The 19067-nt window shown below is 32.3% G+C and overlaps 2 protein-coding genes across 3 annotated transcripts; one reads left to right on the top strand and one right to left on the bottom strand.

The window, feature by feature from the left end:
* Positions 1-7681: 7681 nt before the first annotated feature.
* On the bottom strand, positions 7682-18577 carry LOC123260336 (G-protein coupled receptor Mth2-like). 2 transcript variants are annotated; one of them, XM_044721366.1, is made up of 2 exons: positions 18342-18577; positions 7682-8823 (listed from the first exon to the last, which is right to left on the bottom strand). In XM_044721366.1, the coding sequence occupies exons 1-2, from the start codon at positions 18358-18360 to the stop codon at positions 7736-7738; spliced, it is 1107 nt and encodes a 368-aa protein (XP_044577301.1). In that variant the 5' UTR covers positions 18361-18577; the 3' UTR covers positions 7682-7735. The 2 variants fall into 2 exon arrangements, with proteins under 2 accessions (XP_044577301.1, XP_044577300.1); XM_044721365.1 differs by lacking the exon at positions 18342-18577 and adding an exon at positions 10162-10659.
* On the top strand, positions 14325-16142 carry LOC123260335. Its single transcript, XM_044721364.1, has one exon. The coding sequence runs from the start codon at positions 14713-14715 to the stop codon at positions 16042-16044; it is 1332 nt and encodes a 443-aa protein (XP_044577299.1). The 5' UTR covers positions 14325-14712; the 3' UTR covers positions 16045-16142.
* Positions 18578-19067: the final 490 nt, after the last annotated feature.

The following is a 19067-nucleotide window of genomic DNA, read 5'->3' as shown; positions in this document are numbered from 1 at the left end:
AAATTAATGAAACATAAAAAGCCCAAGGCAAACAAGTGCCCGATTTATTAAGATTGCTCACTTTTTTTATATACACTACTAAATAAATTAATTTTTTTCAAGAGCAAAAAATCTTGATCCAAGAATATTATTCCGAAAGATTTGATTATCTTAAATTAAGCTAAAAAATTCTTGAATTAAAAAATTATTCTTAGTTTGAGTAAATTGCCTTAAATCGAGATAAAAATTTTTTCAAGCTTTTTAAAATGATTTTCTTGTTTCAAGAATTTTTTTTTTCAATCAAGTTAATTTTTTTTCATTGCTCGATTTAAAACAAAGAAATACTTCAAATTGATTTCTTTGATTCAATAATTTTTCTTTTATTTCGATTTTATTTTTTTATAGGTGTAGAAAAGAATAAATAAATTTTATTGAAATTATTTCAGTTACCTTTTGAAGTACAAAATTTGGTAGTGATTTGTTTCGAATAACATATTTAAACCTTGCAGATATTAAAAATAAAATTACACTGCAATCTGACATGAATTGTTCCCAGCGTGTGACGGCGATAGCGATAGGGGCTGTGATTTTTGAATTAAGAGTTTTGAATAGCGAGCGCGGTTGTTAAGAAATAATTCCGTGATATACAAGGGATAGGGTGAGTCATTCCAATCAACCCTTGTACAAGTACTGATGTGCAAGATCCAAGAGCCTTGTATTGCACTGCAGGGCGTCCCGAGAGACGATAATGAATTAACTACATGTATCCCTTTATCGTTAGGGTGAGATATGCTTATCGAGCTATTAATATTCAGCCTCTTAATTATCTAATTATTCTGAGACTATTTATGATTAATTTAATCAATTGCAATTATTGTGTACTTGCTGTCGATCACTTGCTTTGCTAGGATTGAGTCAAAATGTGTTTTTTTTTGTAAGACAATTTTTTACTCTACATCAGTATTCACCCGAATTTATAGTCTATAATGACTTTTGTAAGTATTGATAATTTTTTAGTTTCAAGCTAAATTATAAAATTATGACTTATAAATTAATCTTGAAAAATATAAATAATTCTTAGTTTTATGTATTGAAATCTTTATAATCGTAATTAAGATTCTGTTGAACTTAAAAAATATTACATTAGTCAATCAACAATATAATTATTAAGTTTCATTTGCTTAAATAAAATTTTTAACTTCACGCTAAGAAAATCGAAGATTTTCAAAAATCGGGAAGTTATTGTTTTCACCCCGTTTTGCATAAATCGAGTTTTCATCAGATCTCGACGTTTGAAGGTCACAGGAAGCTTCCCTGACTATCCCCGCGAGGTTGTCACTATGTGTGTGTGTGTGTGTGTGTGTGTGTGTGTGTGTGTGTGTGTGTGTGTGTGTGTGTGTGTATAAGTATATGAATCGCTTATAACTTTTGAACGATTGAACCGATCGGAATCTACCAAACGGAGTTCTAAAGAGTTCCCTCAAACTTAGATTTCCTATGAATTTGAATCGATTCAGACCGATAGATTTTGAGAAATTTTGAAAAATCTCAAATAAAATCGGAAAAAATTGTTTATTGAAAGTGCTTTTTTTGGAATAACTTTTAAACGGCTTCATCGATCAACTTCAAAAACTAATCCGCCTCTGAGCTTGAAAAACCACGTCGATCACCGCTTATTCGGTCAAAATCGGTTGATTCGTTCGAGAGATATTCTGAGCAAGGCCTCGTGACGTTGTCAAAATAATTTGGCAACGCAGGTAAGCTCAAAGATTCGGGGACTAGACTAGACAGAAGAACGAACGAACGAGACTCTTGTAAGGGGGGATAGGTGTTATGGCTCAAACAGGTCTTACGGCTGCACCTCCCCGCATGGGCCCCGCTGGTAACTGGTCGGGTTGTTATTATATTACCGATCAGGCTAACGCAGTCGTTGAATGGGTTGATACAGTTAACTAAGTACGTGGACAGATTGACATTAAAATCAACTCAATTCACATCTGTCCTATGATAGCGTAAATGCTTGAGGACAGGGTTTTTCCTTGCCGGCAAACTTAGCTGTGTATTTCCTATGTGAGGGTAGGATAGATATACGTGCGTGTATAGATCTTTTGAGCCCAGGAAACGGCCTCTTCGGAGGTAGGCAAAAGCTTCACCATATATTCTTCGTTCGAGAGATAGCGTGAACGAAAGAAAACCGAAAAAAGTGTTTTTTTCACATAACTTCGATATTTCTTTTCGGATCGTTTTTGGTGAAATAGAATAATTTTTAGAGCTCAAAAAACTGTGTCGATCGCCGCCAAGAACGTAAAAATCGGTTGATTGGTTCGAGAGATATTCTCGACGAAATATTTGGGAACAAGGATTTTTTCAACATAATTCCGACATTTTTTGGAATAACTTTCAAACAGCTCGACCGATCGATTCCAAAAACTAATCAGCTCTTAATATTAAAAAACCACGTCGATCGCCGTCGGTCCGGTCAAAATCGGTTTATTTGTTCGTGAGTTATCGTTGACGAAAGAAAACCGAAAAAAGTGTTTTTCCAGAATTACTCCGAAATTCCTGGTTCAATCAAACTAAACTTACAGATTCTTCATGGGGCTTAAAAAATTGCGTCGAATGCTGCCAACCGCGTAAAAATCAATTCATTTATTCAAAAGTTACTGCAGTTTGAAAATTTAAAAATTGTGTTTGATCGAAGTTCTATCAGACTTTCGAGCTGGAAGAGCTCAAAAGCATAGAAAAACTGTCCCTCTAAGCTCAGGAAGCTTAAAATAACACATAAATTGTATTTTTGAGCTCGAAGAGCTCAAAAACATCATTAGTGCAGTTTTAAGCACCTGATATATATGAAATTAGCGGGAAGTTGCACGAATGGCCTTCAGGGTCTACCGTTTTTCTAATTTTTTTATTCATTATTTATTTATTTATTAGTTATTTATTAGCAAATTATACTCCATTAATTGGTTGAAATATTATTGATACAAAAATTTGGTCAGTATTAATTTCTGTCAAAAAAAAAAAAAAATTAAATTAATAAATTTCAATCTTTAATTTTGAATGAACAAAAAATGTTAAAAATTTTGATCGCTTTTACCAAAATCAAGTCAAATTTTGTTTGAAACCAATAACAAAAATACACCATAATTATTTCAGAGCGAAGTAAAATTGGGCCGTGATCGAAACATTGAATAAACAGCACTCTCTTACAGACCACCGATTTCTGAGATGGAAACCATCCTCGAGGGGGACAAAATGATAATCTTCCCCTCGCGGGCAATCAACCGAGTCAAAAATCCAAACAAGCGCATCTGCATTAATTCCTTAATATAGTCTACAAGAATGAAAAAACCAGGAGCAGGGGCTCGAGTGAGTGAATTCAGCGCAGCTGTTGCCGAAAAATAACAAGATTTAAAGTGCGGAATCAAGACCATAAAATTCATCTCGATCATATTTAGTAATATCGCGAATATAAGTAAGGAGAAGAGAGAAAAAGTTATTGTTCTCACGCAAAGTCTAGCTCCGTTGACGTTCTCGCTAACGTGGGAGGTCGTGGTAATAACACATTGTTATTTAAAGTCCTAGTCCCTTCAAAGGATGGATAGGAGGTTAAGCGGGGTTTTTCGAGCCCAAGTTCCCGTGCAAGCCTTGGGCCTGGGCAATAAAATTATCATTTATTCGAGGACAGGGACTGACAAAACAGAGGGGGCAAATGAAGGGGAGTAGAGTGCGAATAGAGGAAGAAAAGTGAAAAGGAGAGTTGAGAAGCTACGGTAGTGTTGGAGAGACGTCGCTAGCTGAGACCGGGCAACTGCTTGAAGTTTGATGCAAATATCCCGAGTGATGCATTATTCAGGAAGAAACTATTAAACTAATACTAATACTTATATAAATATAGAAGAAGGTGGAGGTGTACGAATGGTATGGCTGATAGATGTGTGTGCCTCGCATTCTACATCCACACACTTGGATATGGATGGCTCTGTGCTCTGTACTATTATATATATATCGCGGAGCAGTACATGAGCCCGAGTGCAACTAGGCGTATTAAACTACCGCAACGACTGTCGCATGTTTGTGTGCTCTGCAGTGTTTTAATGTATTCGTTCCGGGCGGTTTCCTCGACGAAAGTTTCGTGTCAAAATGGCTCCTTCGTCGGCGTAATTCGAACCAACCCGTGACTGTCTTGCATAATGAATATCCAGAGACCGTAGACCGTCCACGGGCACGGGTGATTTTATGCATTATCCATCTAGACGTCGTCAAGACAGTTTCACTGTTTAAAACTTTTTTCGCTCCCAGTCATTTCATTCTATCTGTACTTCTCCACCAGTATTTTGCTTCCAACGCATTGGTATTTGCTGCCAAAATAACTGGGCTCGTAGATCATCTTGAAAGAGAAAGACAGGTTTTTTTGGCAGTGGTATGCTGCAAGATTTGGACTTTGGAATTTCGAATTAAGACACAAAATTTATGCTTTGTTTGTAGAAGATGTTTTTGAAGTTTAAGAATGATGGGATTGAACTAGTTTTATTTGACTTTAAATGTTTGAGAGCTACTTATCACTTCTTCACTTTATATATATAGTGAAGAAATTTAGTTTTGAATCATGAGATGTACAAATATTTCTTATTGAAATTGAAAAAATTTTTATTTCGTATAGTGAAAAAAAGTTTGAGATCATTTGAACCTTTTCAGAATTATAGTATTTTTTTTGACAGGATTTCTAAATGATGATGAATTAGTCGAGATTACAATGGTGCGTAGGAAAATCTTCAGTGATTCAACGACTAAGGTAAATATTTATTTATTTATTTTAGTATTAAATACATTATATTATTTTTCAATAAGAAATTAATGCATTGTGCAAAAACAAATTTTTCCTTGAACCAAGAAAATTAATGAGGAAGATCAATAGTATATTACACATCTAGGGCAGTAAAATAAGAAATGTCTCAGATCACATGTAATCGTTGTCCGAGGCGAAGCCGAGGTCAATAAACATGTGATCTGAGGCTTTCTTATTTACTGCTCGTGGTGTGTATACTATTTTTCTCCTCGACGGAGGCGGAAAGCGGCATTTTCGTTTAGCGCAGCGGGAGGAAAATTGACGCTTTCCGCCAGGAGGTGAGAAAAATAATTTTTATCTAAGTAAAATTAGTATTGATACAAGATTTTCTTTGGTTACAATGACAATAGTTCTCATCAGATATTTTTTTGGATCAATACATTTTTTTTTTATTTTCTCAAAATTAATTTTCTTTTATGTAACATTTGTTTAAAAATTGAACATTGGAAACAAGTAGTTTCTAGTATATATTCCTTGGACATTATTTTTTATGTTTTGTCCTGAAAATTATAATTTATCACTTACGAAATGATGGATAAAATTCTTTTCAACGATCAAAATTACAAAAATAATAATTCCTAATCAAAATTTGTAAAAAAACTATTTTCAACTCTCATAATTATAAAATTTCAATATTCATGCTTATAAACTAATTGATTATAATTATCATAAAAAAAAACAGAAAATTCAAAATAATCACTTCTTTAATAATCGAAACAAAATATAAAAAAAATAATCTTTCTTTTCATTATTGACTTTCCAAAAAAGTCTATTCTATTACAAACAATTCAACCATTTTCCGTATACTACCAAGAGCAAAAAGATACTATCAGACTCATAACTTATATCCCGAGCTCCATTCACGCGAACAAGACTAACAACCGAACTCCTCCGTCCCCCGACGATTAAATAGCATAACAATGAGTATAGCATGAAGAGGGTCTGTGTTCAATAACCCAACTAAACACATTCTGAGGGTTTTATTCCCGCGATCTTTGTCTGTCTCGTCTGGTGTTTCTGCAGAAGCCAACCGGAATAAGGGCTACGGGAGCTTCGGCTAATGAACAGTTTGAAATTGGTCGCTTTAACAAACTACCCCCAAGAGCTGCCCGCCCACTACACCACCAAGGATTCACGGGCTTTGAATATGCAAATCGCGGTCTGTCTTGAACGCGGGAACTACCGAAGGCAGTCTATTTTGTGGCCTGAGACCGTTGCACCCCGGAGATACGAAGATATCAAGGGTGGTGAATAGTTTGTCCTGAGTACGGTCAACTGTTGTCACTCTTGGTGCATGTATCCAGCTCGGATTTACGCCATAGCTATGCCTATTAGCGATCGCTGGAACTACACTGATGCACCGGATTCTCGGGTTTTTCCCAAGGGAGCAAACAAAAACTCATATAACTTGTCCAATAACAACAATGATAATAATGACAACAGCAACAGCAATAACAGCAGGTACGCTATCAATAGCACACACTATAATAATTTCCATTGTGTTATTTATTTTGCCTCAAGGCGGCAGGTCATGCCTTTTTATTTTTAACGATTCGATTTCCTTGCATGTTCTTCACTCCAGATCACGGCATTGTCTGCGTGTCATTAAGGCCAAACGACTCTGCTCAGAATAGAATTTTAGCTGGCCTTAACGAACATCGAGAGGAAGGTAGACGATAGATGCTGGATGTTCGCAAGGGGAGGAACGAGAATGATAACGACGGTGAGATTAAAATTCACGTGAAGGGTTGCCTTCGTATCGGTCTCGGCAGTAAGTTTTCGGGTTGGCAACCCTTCACACCGCTACTCCACGCTCGAGCTCTTCATACAGAGATGAAGAGCCTCCTAATGGCGCTATAACGAATAGAGACGCACCTCGATGTAATATGGCATTGTAGAGCGAGTACATACAAGGGAACTGTAAAATGGATCGTGCTTGGCTTCCGATTCGTTACCCGAAGGAAGGGAGAGATTCTCACTCACGGAAGTCCTACTAAATCTTATTCTATCGCTCTGATGAAAAGGGTTCGGCTCACTACCGATAAACCCAGGAAACTTTGCTAGTAAATCATCAGGCAGGAAGTTATATAGTTTTTTGAAATAAAGTTGTAATTAAGATTTTGGTTTTGCGTGATTTACGGGGTTAGTTTATCAATTGATTTTATGAGACTGATTGATGATAATATTTGTAAGGATAAATTTTTTACTCCATTGATAAAAAAATTATCTTGATTAACGAGAAAAATTCAGAATTGAACATTATTTTGAAGAGTTTGATCTTTAATCTAGCAGAAAAATTCTTGGATCAAATGGAATTTATTTTTAAATTAAGAACTAATTATTAGTTCAAGAATTTTTTTACTTGATTAGATTTGAGAAACACTCGATTTTACGATAACCAATCGAATATTTAGCAAGAAACAAGAAAAATCAAACAATGTCTTATCTAGAGTTTAAATTTATAAAATGTAATTGCATTAGAAAAAAAAAAATTAATTTGATTTAAAGCAAAAAAATCTTCAGTCAAGTAAAATTTACTTTAAAAAACAAAAATCTTAGTTCCAGATCTTTTCTGCTTGATCAAGATAATAAATTCTTTTAAAAATGATTTTCTTGGATTAAGAATTTTTTTTTGAATCATGTCATTTTTTTCAGTGTTTTGCTAGTCACAATTAAATGCTATCACTGTAAATCTAGTAAAAAAACTAAGTGCGTTATTTTAACACGCATCAATTTTTCACTATGTTGTGACGCCATTAGCAAACTATAAATTTTAACACACCATAAAACGTATAAAAACTGAATACAAAGAAGACTATTTCGTTCATGGCGTTAAAGATTGAATACGCTTAATTCATATGTGTTAAAACAACCCATTTATATTTTACAGTATTTGTACAAGTTCTCCTAATTATTTAGCTGTACTACTAGTTCATTTTCATTTCCTCGCTTTTTTGACCCTTTCTTACACTTGTCAAACCCGCAATTATTACTTTTACCCCAACAAGTTTTAAAAAAGCGAACGAATAATTCTTTCTGTTGTTTCGGCAAAATAACAATCAGCATCAAAATCGGTTGTATTATCCTGATAAACTTCAAGATCCAAAGATTTGGATAGATTGCCGACAGCGCTCCAGATAGCCAAGGAGCGTCCATCAGAATATAAAGCTTCAAATAAACCACATACTTTTCTTTAACATTTTTAGTCCTGTTGTGATCAGCGAGCGCCTTGTTGCTGCGGATCTTAATCATTTTGTACGTCGTGTATACAAAGAGCAGTGAATTGGCCAGCAACATCAACACCGGAAGCGTCAAACTGTATGCACGCAGATACTTGTGCTGCCCATGGAAGCTTGAGTAATTCGGCCTGTAGACCGAGTTTTTTGGAAGCCAAGTGTTGAACTCCATGACAGCAGCAATTGTCATCGGAACCAGCGCTACTCCCCACACTGCCGCTGAATAAATGATAAACTTTTTACGCTCGTCGGTTTTTTTGTTCTTACTGCTGTCGGGCACCCACCGAAACCGCGTGATCGCAAGAGTCATGTCATAGCAGATTACGAACAGCCACATCACTGACGTCTGAATCAAGTAGAGGACGCTCAGACCCAGTATTCCGTAGACGTATTCATCCAGTCTATGGTGACAGAGTTCAAGGAACCCAATTGTCGTCAGAAGAATATTCAGTGTTAAGTAAGAAATGTTGAAGCAAATCACTGATCTGTCGTAAGCGCGATCCAAGGAATCGCTACACAAGCAGTAAACGATTATGACTATTAAGTATGGTATTGAATAGATGATTGTTGCTAAAACGACGATAGAGGCTCCCCAGAAATCTAGGATTTTTAAAATGCTATCACATTTTTTAGAAGAAGTTTCTGTTTCATTGTCAGTGGAATTATTGATGTAGTAGTGATTTTTCGGACAAATTAATGTTACTGCAGTTCCGTTGCTGAGATAATCGATGCAAGTTGGAGAATTGTTGTTTCTGAAAGCTTAAAGAAACAGTAAAGTGTTAATCATTTTTTGTTAGTACATACTAGAAAATTTTGGTCATTGCATCAAAAAATTTTGTGTTCAAAATTTAACACTTTTATGTGTAAACTTAACACTTATACTCTTAAATCAACACAAAAAAGTATTTAATATGAAGTATTTAACCAAAATTGTTTAATTTGTCCACGGAAAAAATTACATTGTAATTATCTATTTACTGTAAGTTTTTCTTAATTTAACTTAATAGAAATGAATGCTACTTGGATTATTGAATAAACTAAAAATAAATTAAAAAATCTACTAATCGGATGATAAAATTTACAATTCTTGATATTAATACGAGCTGATAAATTTGATTTTTTCAAGCATTCATAAAAATCATCAATATTATAAAAGTTAGTATCTAATATTAATATTGCTTATAAAAATTCACTCCTTAAATTAACAATTTACAATTGTCAATTTTACGATCAACTTTATACTCTCCATAAACATATTTATTATACAAATAATTGAGGGACGGTAACAGTTAACATTATAAAGTATAAAGTTTATCGTCTAGGCTAATTAACATTTCATATAAAAAAATCATCATTCTCGATAGCAATCGTTGCCATTCTCAATAGTAAATACTAGAAGTCAAATGAAAATTATTACGATACTTTATTACAGAAACTTCTATTTATCTAATTAAAAAATTTTAAAACTGATTATTTCAACACTGGCAAATTTTATTACTATCTTAGATGATTACCACAAAAAATTTCACATTGTAGATTACGTAATTTAATTATCTTCGTGTACTGCAATAGTGACCATGATTTTTTATTTTAAATTTTCTATTATAATTAATTTCAGTATACTTCTGTCATTTTTAAGAAGAAATAATGCAATGATTGAGTAGTTTTAGTTTCTGAACTAGCAAAGGGATTAAATATGAGTTTTCATATGCTGAACAACCATAATAAATAGTGTTTGAAAAGATTAAAAATCAAATCGTATAAAATATTTTTTGATCATTTAGTTTAATTTAAAATCAATAGTCTATTGAATAAGTGTTGAAATAGTCGCTTTTTTACTTCGGGAAACTTTGTAATTATCTAATGAAAGTCATTTTAAAACACAAATTTGCATCGATCTCTTCTATTTTGTAAAAAAATTTTAATTAACCACTTATGAACTTGTGAAGTAAAAATATGAAGTAAAAAATATAAATTTTAAATGGTTTTCTCCATCAAAAATAATGTTAGGTTTCTACTAATTTCCAAAAACAACGAATCTATTTCTCGACTTTCTAAGCGAGAATAAATAAAAGGAAATGCATTAAGCAGACTCACCGGCGATGCAAATATCAGTTGAAATTTGAGTCTGATTAATGGATTGTGTAATATCAAGTTTCGTTTCATTTATCGGACTAAAACTAGAGTGGTTGGTTTTAGTAACACACTGGAGGGTTTCGTTCAGCATGTATCCATTGTCACAGCACTTATTTAGTGGGATTGTGGCCGAGTTTGCGAAACCCACGGAACTGCATACAATAAGTAAAATGACTGCTAGAACAATCGAATACATGATGGCTAGCTGTCACTGGAGCCCGCAACTTATGTACAACACAGTACGCATAGCAGAGTACATGCACCTTTACATTGACAGTTCACTTGTTCTACTGGGAATTCGAGCTGAGTTCTACGAATGAAAGTTGTTTCTACTCGGTTCATTCGATAGATCAATGCTAACTGCAGTTAAAACTTTAACAGAAAATATCAGTTGCAAATAATGCAGATGCGATGACTGTTTTTGCTAAGTGAAGGAACGAGGATACGTCCGCGACGATACTGACCTGAGGTCCTCTGACTCACCGTCGTTTACTACACTACCACGTGATGCTTCTATGTTTATGTTTGTATTCATAATATTAAGAGTTTTTTCGAATAAGCTATCTTTTAGCGTCACTCACATTTTTTCGCAGTACTGTCGTGCTTGTATTGGTCTGAAATTTTTAATATCCATTATAATGGACGTACGTTAATCTTTTAATATACTTTGTTTGAAAAGTAAACTTAATGTTTTTAGCAGAAAATTGCTTTGTTGATTTTTTTGTTTTGGGTCAACAAAAAACTCACAAGATTCAAAAGCAGTATTTTAATTTGTCTGATGTGATTGCTATGATTTGACAAATAATTTCATACATCAATCAAAAAAAAAAAGTTTAGTCGATCCAAGAGAAAAAAATTTTAAACCTTGAAAATAACTTTGAAGAATTTTGACTAAAATCAAGAAAAATTAAGTTGATTCAAAATGAAAAATTTCTTAAAATGATTCTTTTGGGTAACTATTATTGTTTTTATGAGTACAACGAGATTTAATTTTTTAATTATATCAATAGATGAGGTTGTATAAGATAAATTTTTATTTGGTAAATTTATTTTTACATTTTGAAATTGTAAATGTAGTCTTCGGTAATCAAACCTCAAAAATGACAAAATTGAAACATTCTTCATTTAAAAGATGTTTTTAAAAGTTCATGGAAAGTGGATAGTCTAAAAATTAAATTGATCAAATTTCAATTTTCGAGTCATTTACATCAGAAACCTTAATCTCTTTAAAAAAAAAAAAAAAAATAATTCAGTATTATTCATTTATAAAATAAAATAAGAAAGGAATATGGCAGGCAAATGAATTATTCATGTGTCATCTCATTAGCGTCGTGAGTAGTATCAATATATTATTGTTTATTATTAGTAATAAACTAGGCCCGACAAAATCCAGAAAACGGTAATCAATGAAAAAAATCAAGGAAAGATAGGCGTAAATAAATAAATGAATACTAAAAAATAATAAAGTTATGACTTATGATTAATCAACAACTTACCATTAATTGATATGTAATTATTTCAATGCAATACAATGTCAACTGACGCAATAGCATTTCTTGAAACAAAGTTATGATTTTAAAATCCCGAGTAATTTTTATTTATTCAACTTTTCAGAAAGAATATAAATTTCTACATACATTTTGATAACTCACTGATGTATTCAAATAAATCTCGTTATTCAATTAATTATATAATTTATTAACAAACACCGGCGTGAGATGAATGCTTAATTCCCATGTCAATTAAGCTGCCACCAATAAATTTACTTTTTCGCTTTATTTTGGTATGCAAATCGCTCGCGTAATCAATATTATCAATACTGCATACTGTGTACTGGTTGATGGGAATTTGCAGCGACTCATTTAAAGAAATTACCAAGAATTATCCTTCAAGTTGTATTATTACACAATGGAAATAATTTATGATATCTTAAAAAGGCGTAACATGAATTATGTTGATCCAATGCTAATTTTTTCAATAAATTATTATTTATCATTATCATAATTGCTATAATTATTATCGTTTAATTAAAATTTGTAAATTCTTAATCAATCTTTTAAACAATTGATTCTTATTTTTTTTTTTTCTAATAAAAAAAATATATATTTAAAAAATTATATATTAGTGTTCAATCAAAGACGCCAATACGACCTTCCATTAACTTGCCGAAAGTTGTTACTCATATTTTTTCATCCTCAAAAAATATTACTTTGAATTTTCTGAGTTAATTTATAATTTTTGTAATATATTAAACATCAATGTCTTTTATTTTTTAATTTAAACTGTTGATGAGTTAAAAGTTAGTTAATTTAAATTGAATCAAATATCGGAAAATAATTATGGTATAAAATTTAACTAACAATATTGATAATAATAAAAAATATTAAATGACATAATAAAAAACAATTATAAAATTTAGACGGCATTTTTTTCATAATTATTTTTAAAAATTGCTATTTTTGTAAATTTTCAAAATTTAAACATACTATTATATTACCTTTATTACTATTATATTACTATTATATTACCTTTGTGATGTCATATCACGGTTTAGTTGAATCGCGACTGGCGCCGCCACGCGAGCACTGATGATACCCCTTTGATAGCGCGAAATTTAACATTAAATTTTATTTATAATTATAAGAAAACCTTTTGGGAAAACCTCACAACTTAGGTCTAGACTTTTAGCTATTAGTAAAAAAGGTTACTGTTAAAATATATTTTTACTCTCTGAAAATTTATCACAATAGACTAGGAGTTATAAGATAGAAAAGATGATTAAGCCATAAATATATAAATTTACTACCTAATTGCTCTCGACATAAGTAATTATAGAAATATTAGAGAATATATTTTAATCTCTTAATTAAGGAATATAAAATATTGTAAAAAAAAAATAAGAGAAGATAGTCTGAGCCGATTAGAGACCCTCATTTATGACGAGTCCAGTTCAACCACTCAGTCAGGTAAATTCCCAGGGATGATGAAACTTCGGACAAACTCTGCTGGCGAGCCCAGGTAGTTCAACAACGGCCGGAAAGGACGAGTACCTGAGTAGGAGTACAGCTAAGACCCAGAAGGAAGGAGAAGGACCAATCAACGTTGCCAAAAGGCCAGTACAGCCGAATACTCGGATGGTAGAGAGAGCCGCCCTCGCCACTTCTACTGCTGCGAGTCGGACTTAGAAAATTCTAGTGAAGAACCAGAACAGTATTCGAGCTCAGACTTATCACCTCGTTTCTAATTTTGTGTAAAGTCTTTTGAATATATACTTCGATTCAGTTAACTTAATTCCGTTCAATTATTTATTTAATTTATATTCACTTTATATCATTTTCCTCATCCTACAAGTTCCCGTTGATAAAGTTGAGTATTTCAATATTCCCGGGCGAATCAAAGACCACGTCGGTAACTTTAAATTTAAATAAAGATTTCTATCGTTGTCCACCAGGAGAAGGACATAACACCTTCATATATATTTTGCTAGCAAACATAGTTACCGACTGATTAGGATATATTATAGTCAAACCCTAACCTTTATATTTCATTGTTGTTTGATTGGCACGTGGGACTTTTTTTTAAGGTAGTACGAGCACCAAGGCAACTTTTTATAAAAAGCTTGATTATTTTTTTAATATGTCTAAATAAATTACGAAAATTTGAAGGAAATTGCCCGATTATTTAAATAAATAATTAACTTTGAAATTGAGCAAATTAACATTGGTCTTATGGGGTAACCTCCAAACACTTATGGATGAAAGTAAATATATTAGAGATAAATTTAATTCAAAAAAATTTACACTTGTCCGACTAATTAAAGTGAATTAATTAAAAGAAAAATAAATGCCACCATTAACCAATTTTAATTTAAATGTATATCTATATATTGAGAAAAATCATATGGTTATTGCTCTCCCCTTACCACGCTAGAGTCGATACCTATCCCCACCCCGCCTAGCGCTCGTACTTCCTTAATATCTGTCAATTCATTTAAAATTCTATTCATCCTATAATCATTGAATTAGTTCAAAATTTTAGAGTAATTTAACTGTTGTCACTTAAGCTAAAATTGCATTAACATCAGTGAATAATTATTAAAAATTTGGTCTGAACATCGAAGAAGAGGTAATGTAATGAAATTCATTCAACAATTTCTATCATAAAATGTAATAATTATTACCTACGAACTAATTAAAAAATGATCTATGACAAACTAACAATTATCTTAAAAAAATAAAGAATCACATATATCAAGTGTTAAAAGCGGATACAATCAACAATTATCAATATAACAAAAATACGATCGTAAAGAAGAATTTTCCTCAACATGACATCATGCATGACGGACGGATAACCAATAATGATCCGCTCGAAGTCGGAAGAAAGCATTGGTGCGGTTACTCCTATCGGGAAAAGACATCCTATTCAGCCGGGTACGGCATACTATGCCGCGATCGGTGAGTCAAGTCATTCAAGTCAATCAGTTCAGTATCGGTGAGTGCATCAATCAGCATGCATCCGCGACCAGTCAGTTCCTTGATACCACCAATACAAATAATATTCCTTCTGCTATTTACAACACCCGGTTCCACCACTCGTCCCGTCTACCTGTTCGAAATTCCGCGGAAGTGTTGCTCCTCAACCAGTTACTTCAATGAACACCTGGAATGTATTGCCCGAATCAACGGAACCTGGACCCCCAAAGTGTTCCTGAAAAAATTTTCCTGGACCTATTCTTCATCGCCATCACCACTTTCATCACCAAACATCGTAAGCTCCAAGTGTCACTTCAACATCAGCGAATCCCTATTCCTTAACGATAACTCCAAAGCTTCGAATTATTCACAAATGAAGCTCGAAATGGGCAATAATTTTTGCGTAGAGGAAACCATGAATGGAACCACAGTCTTAGCCAAATGTTTGTTCAGGGAGATCCACGAACAGATCTACACCCTGGGTGCAGTGATTTTCTGGGGAGCGCAGACCTACATGTCAACAAATATTGCCCACGTAATTTTGTGTACCATCGTAGTGATTATCTATTTATCTGTTCCGCGACTTCAACGCGGTGTTTACAATCGATGCGTTGTCAGGCATAACATCTGCTTAATGATGGCTGGAGTAGTTCTGCAGATTCTCGGTTTCTGCGAGCTCGGCAACTGCCAGTTCAACGACTATTTGATGATCCTGTCATGGTTGGTGCTTCAGTACTTCACAATCGCGACCGCCCTGTGGTTGAACGTTGTATGCTATGACATGACCCTAGCGATCACCAAATTTCGATGGATGACAGGAGCAGGTCAGTTTGACAATGTTGACGAAAAGCGTAAAATCTTTGTCTACGGACTCTTCTCTTGGGGAGGGTCTTTGGTACCGGTAATATTAGCCGGACTCTGTGATTACATTCCTGCGGTTCCAAAAAACTTTATTTTGAAGCCAAATTACTTGAACTTTCGCGATGGACCCAGCCCAATTGTAAATTTGTACTTTTTCCTAGTACCTGCGTTTACTTTGTTGCTGAACAATGTTCTATTTGTGTACACCACATTCAAGATTATCAAGATTCAGCGCAGCACGGAGATTGCAACTGCGAATCAAACGAATTTGTTGAAGAAAAAGTACTTTTTGTTCTTGAGATTGTATTTGCTGATGGGCGCACCGTGGTTTTTTGGAATGGTGCTTGCATGTTTGAACAAGTTGGTTCTTTTGAAGACCTGTAGGCTGATTCAACCCTCGCTTTGGTTGCTAATTCTTGCGACTCACAAAAGTGTTATTTTGAAAGTTAAGTCGCTGTCTGCAAATTATAAACGAAGAAAAAGTAGCGTTACTACTATCAGTGCTTAAATTTGGGAATAAATATAGTTTGACTGTAATTGAAAATTTTGGGCAAGTTTTTGAGTTATAAATTTGTATATAGTAAATCTTGAAAAGTGCATTTTATAGAACCGAGGATTTTTTCATTTATACTCGGTTATTTATGATTGATTTTTTGGAATTTTTTGATCTATTATTTTTTTTTTTTTTAGTCTAAAAAGATTTTTGAAATTCAAATTTCTTATAAGTAAAATGAAAAAATTAGTCAAGTTTTTTGTTGCAATTTTTTATAAATAATGTATTAAAAATCTTTTCATACCAAAAACTTAATTTTTGTATAAATAGTGACTTTTTATTCCGCGTCTGTAATTTTCAAAAGTGATAAGCATTTAAGTAACAAAGTAAATATTTTTTAGGATTTAAAAATACAAAGACTGAATATTTAATAATAATTTTAGTTATAGGCATTAATTATCACTTGAGTATTTTCCATAAATTAAGTATTCAAACACATTAATATATACATGTTTGTATAAGTACGGGATATCCAGTTTTATTTATAAAGTCTTGGCAAGTGATACTAACAGACTGTGGTTTGAATTTCCGTTATGCAATTCGCATTCTAAGGAATCCCTGTCGAGGAAACTTGTTTTGCAAAAAAACATTTATATACACATACATAATTATTATACACGCAATATCGTTCTTTTTTAATTGACTCATACAAAGAAAATACACACGATCGTAATGTCTGTAGTTTATATGTTTGTCTATGTTTGTATGTTTATTTACATAATTATATCTTACTCAAATGTATTGGTAGTTTTTATTGCAAATACTTTTATGATTGTGAGTCACAAAATTATTCTTAATTTTTGTATTGAATTTTTAATATTATTAATTAATTATTTAGGGGGTAGTATTTAATATGGAATAAAATAAATCTATGACTGTGATATGATATTGAAACGATAAAATAATTAAACAGTTGATTATGATTATGATTGTAAATTATTAATATAAAACAAATAATAAATGATTTGATTAAATCAGTGGTCGATTATTTAAATGTAGCTATATGCAATAATTGATGTCGATAATGTATGTTTATTAGTGCATCTCGATAAGTCAATGATGACGGATTGTCAGCAGCGTCAACGGACGTTCAATCAATCAATGGATAAGCGGATTAACATGATTACGCGTCCCATATATAATAGCTAGGATTATGGATTTTCATTTTCGATTGAATTTTTTTTAGTTTTTTTGGTATTTGCTGCAATCATTGTTGTTTTGCATGGATAAATAAGGACAATAGGTTCTTTGGAAATCTGGGATTGGTATTAAGGGGCGTGGACTTGGATTAGAAACATTAGTTGCATTGTGTTGGAGAAATATTTGCATATTCTGAATAGAGAGTCGTTGATGTTCTTTAAAATTTGGTTTCAATAATGTTCTTACTTGTAGAAAACTTTTTTCAATACAGAATTTTTGAATCTAAAGTTGATTGGTTCGAAAAATAAATTTAGTTAATACTTATATATTTGCAAACGACAATACAATTTTATCAAAAATTAATTTGATAAAAATACAAAAGTATTAATATGATACATTTATAAATCTTTGACAATCTCACTAATTTCTGTGTTTTTTATAAATTTATCTTATTAGTATTGTTGTATTCAAAATCAGTAATTTTATTCTATTGATTTGTTCGTTCATTAACTGGTAGGTCAACATCAATTTTTGACAATCATACGAATCCAAATTTCATCTATTTTTTAATGTATAGATTGATCAAAAAATTAACTTGATTCCAAAAAAAATTTTCTTATTGAGTGTTGTCTCAAAAATAAGTTGAATTTCTCAAATTTCACAATTTGATACCTTTTAATTAATATTTAAGAATGAAATTGAATCAAAAAAATTATTTTGATATTTGAATCAATTTTTTTATGTTCAAATAAATCTTACTTCAAAAATTTTTTTGCTTGATCCAAAAAAGGAAATTCTTTGAATAATTTTTTTTTCAATCTTCCTATATTTTTAAAAATTTGATTTCAATAATTTTATTATCTAATAATTACTTCTTCACCATTAATTTTACTAAATTTTTTCAGTATTTCAAGCGATATATGTCAACCACACATCCTTTTCCTATACCATTCTTAAACAATTTCCTCAATTAAAATAAAAGAAAAAAAAATGTAATCAATCATTAAAATGACTTCAGGAATAACTAATCCGAGTATACTCCGAACACCGTCGCAATTTTCTATTCATTCACTACAGTACAATAGTCCAAAATAAATAATATGTGTACTTACTTATGACTACTGATTGCATGTTGTGGAGATAAATAGTGAGATTTATCGTAGAAATGAGTATCCTTGTAATAAAAATAATATAAATACAGGTTGAGTGACACTCGACTCGGAGTTTTCACAGAATTAAATTAATCCCGATAGAACCCTGGGGATAGAAATGGATGAAATATTCATTGATATTATGTGTCCATTCTGTACTGTAATGTACTGAGTTGTAGCGACGGTCTACTTGTCGTCGGAACCGTCCCCCTTGTATCGTTGACGGGCAACATCCCCCTATCATTTCGTCTTGGTGGACCCTCGGCAATCATCTAATGAAATCATAATTTCATTTATTGGTTACTCTTATCCACTATTAAAATATCATCATACTTGATGCACCATTACACATTTTACTCATTATTAATTTAATACGCACGTATTCAGACATATACACACTTCCGTATCATCAGAAGCAAATATTCCCGGTGAATATATAATGATAATGAATAATAATATTTAATCAGAAGAACAAAAAATAAAATGAACCAACTGCTGGCGTTGTTAATTGAAATCACAGGGGAACATCCTGCGCACTAATTAAAAATAATTTGTTTGTTTTATCTTTCATTTATTTCAGATAATTGTTATTTAAATAACAGCATATTAATAACCGAGCAACCGGGTGCCCGGTAGAAGCAAAATTTAATCTACCGGCAATTAAATAAAATATTATAACTGATAATT

This window comes from Cotesia glomerata, linkage group LG3 (assembly GCF_020080835.1).
Source record: "Cotesia glomerata isolate CgM1 linkage group LG3, MPM_Cglom_v2.3, whole genome shotgun sequence".
NCBI lineage: Eukaryota > Metazoa > Arthropoda > Insecta > Hymenoptera > Braconidae > Cotesia > Cotesia glomerata.
The sequence above is the reverse complement of the archived record's forward strand: the minus strand, read 5'-3'. Positions and strand labels throughout refer to the sequence as shown.

What these genes read in the sequence shown, in the direction of transcription:
- LOC123260336 (XM_044721365.1), bottom strand. Translation starts at nt 10,396, where the DNA reads ATGTATTCGATTGTTCTAGCAGTCATTTTACTTATTGTATGCAGTTCC. An exon ending in AACTGATATTTGCATCGCCG is followed by an intron (nt 8,824 to 10,161) that starts GTGAGTCTGCTT and finishes TGTTTCTTTAAG; the next exon opens with CTTTCAGAAACAACAATTCT.
- LOC123260335 (XM_044721364.1), top strand. Translation starts at nt 14,713, where the DNA reads ATGCATCCGCGACCAGTCAGTTCCTTGATACCACCAATACAAATAATA.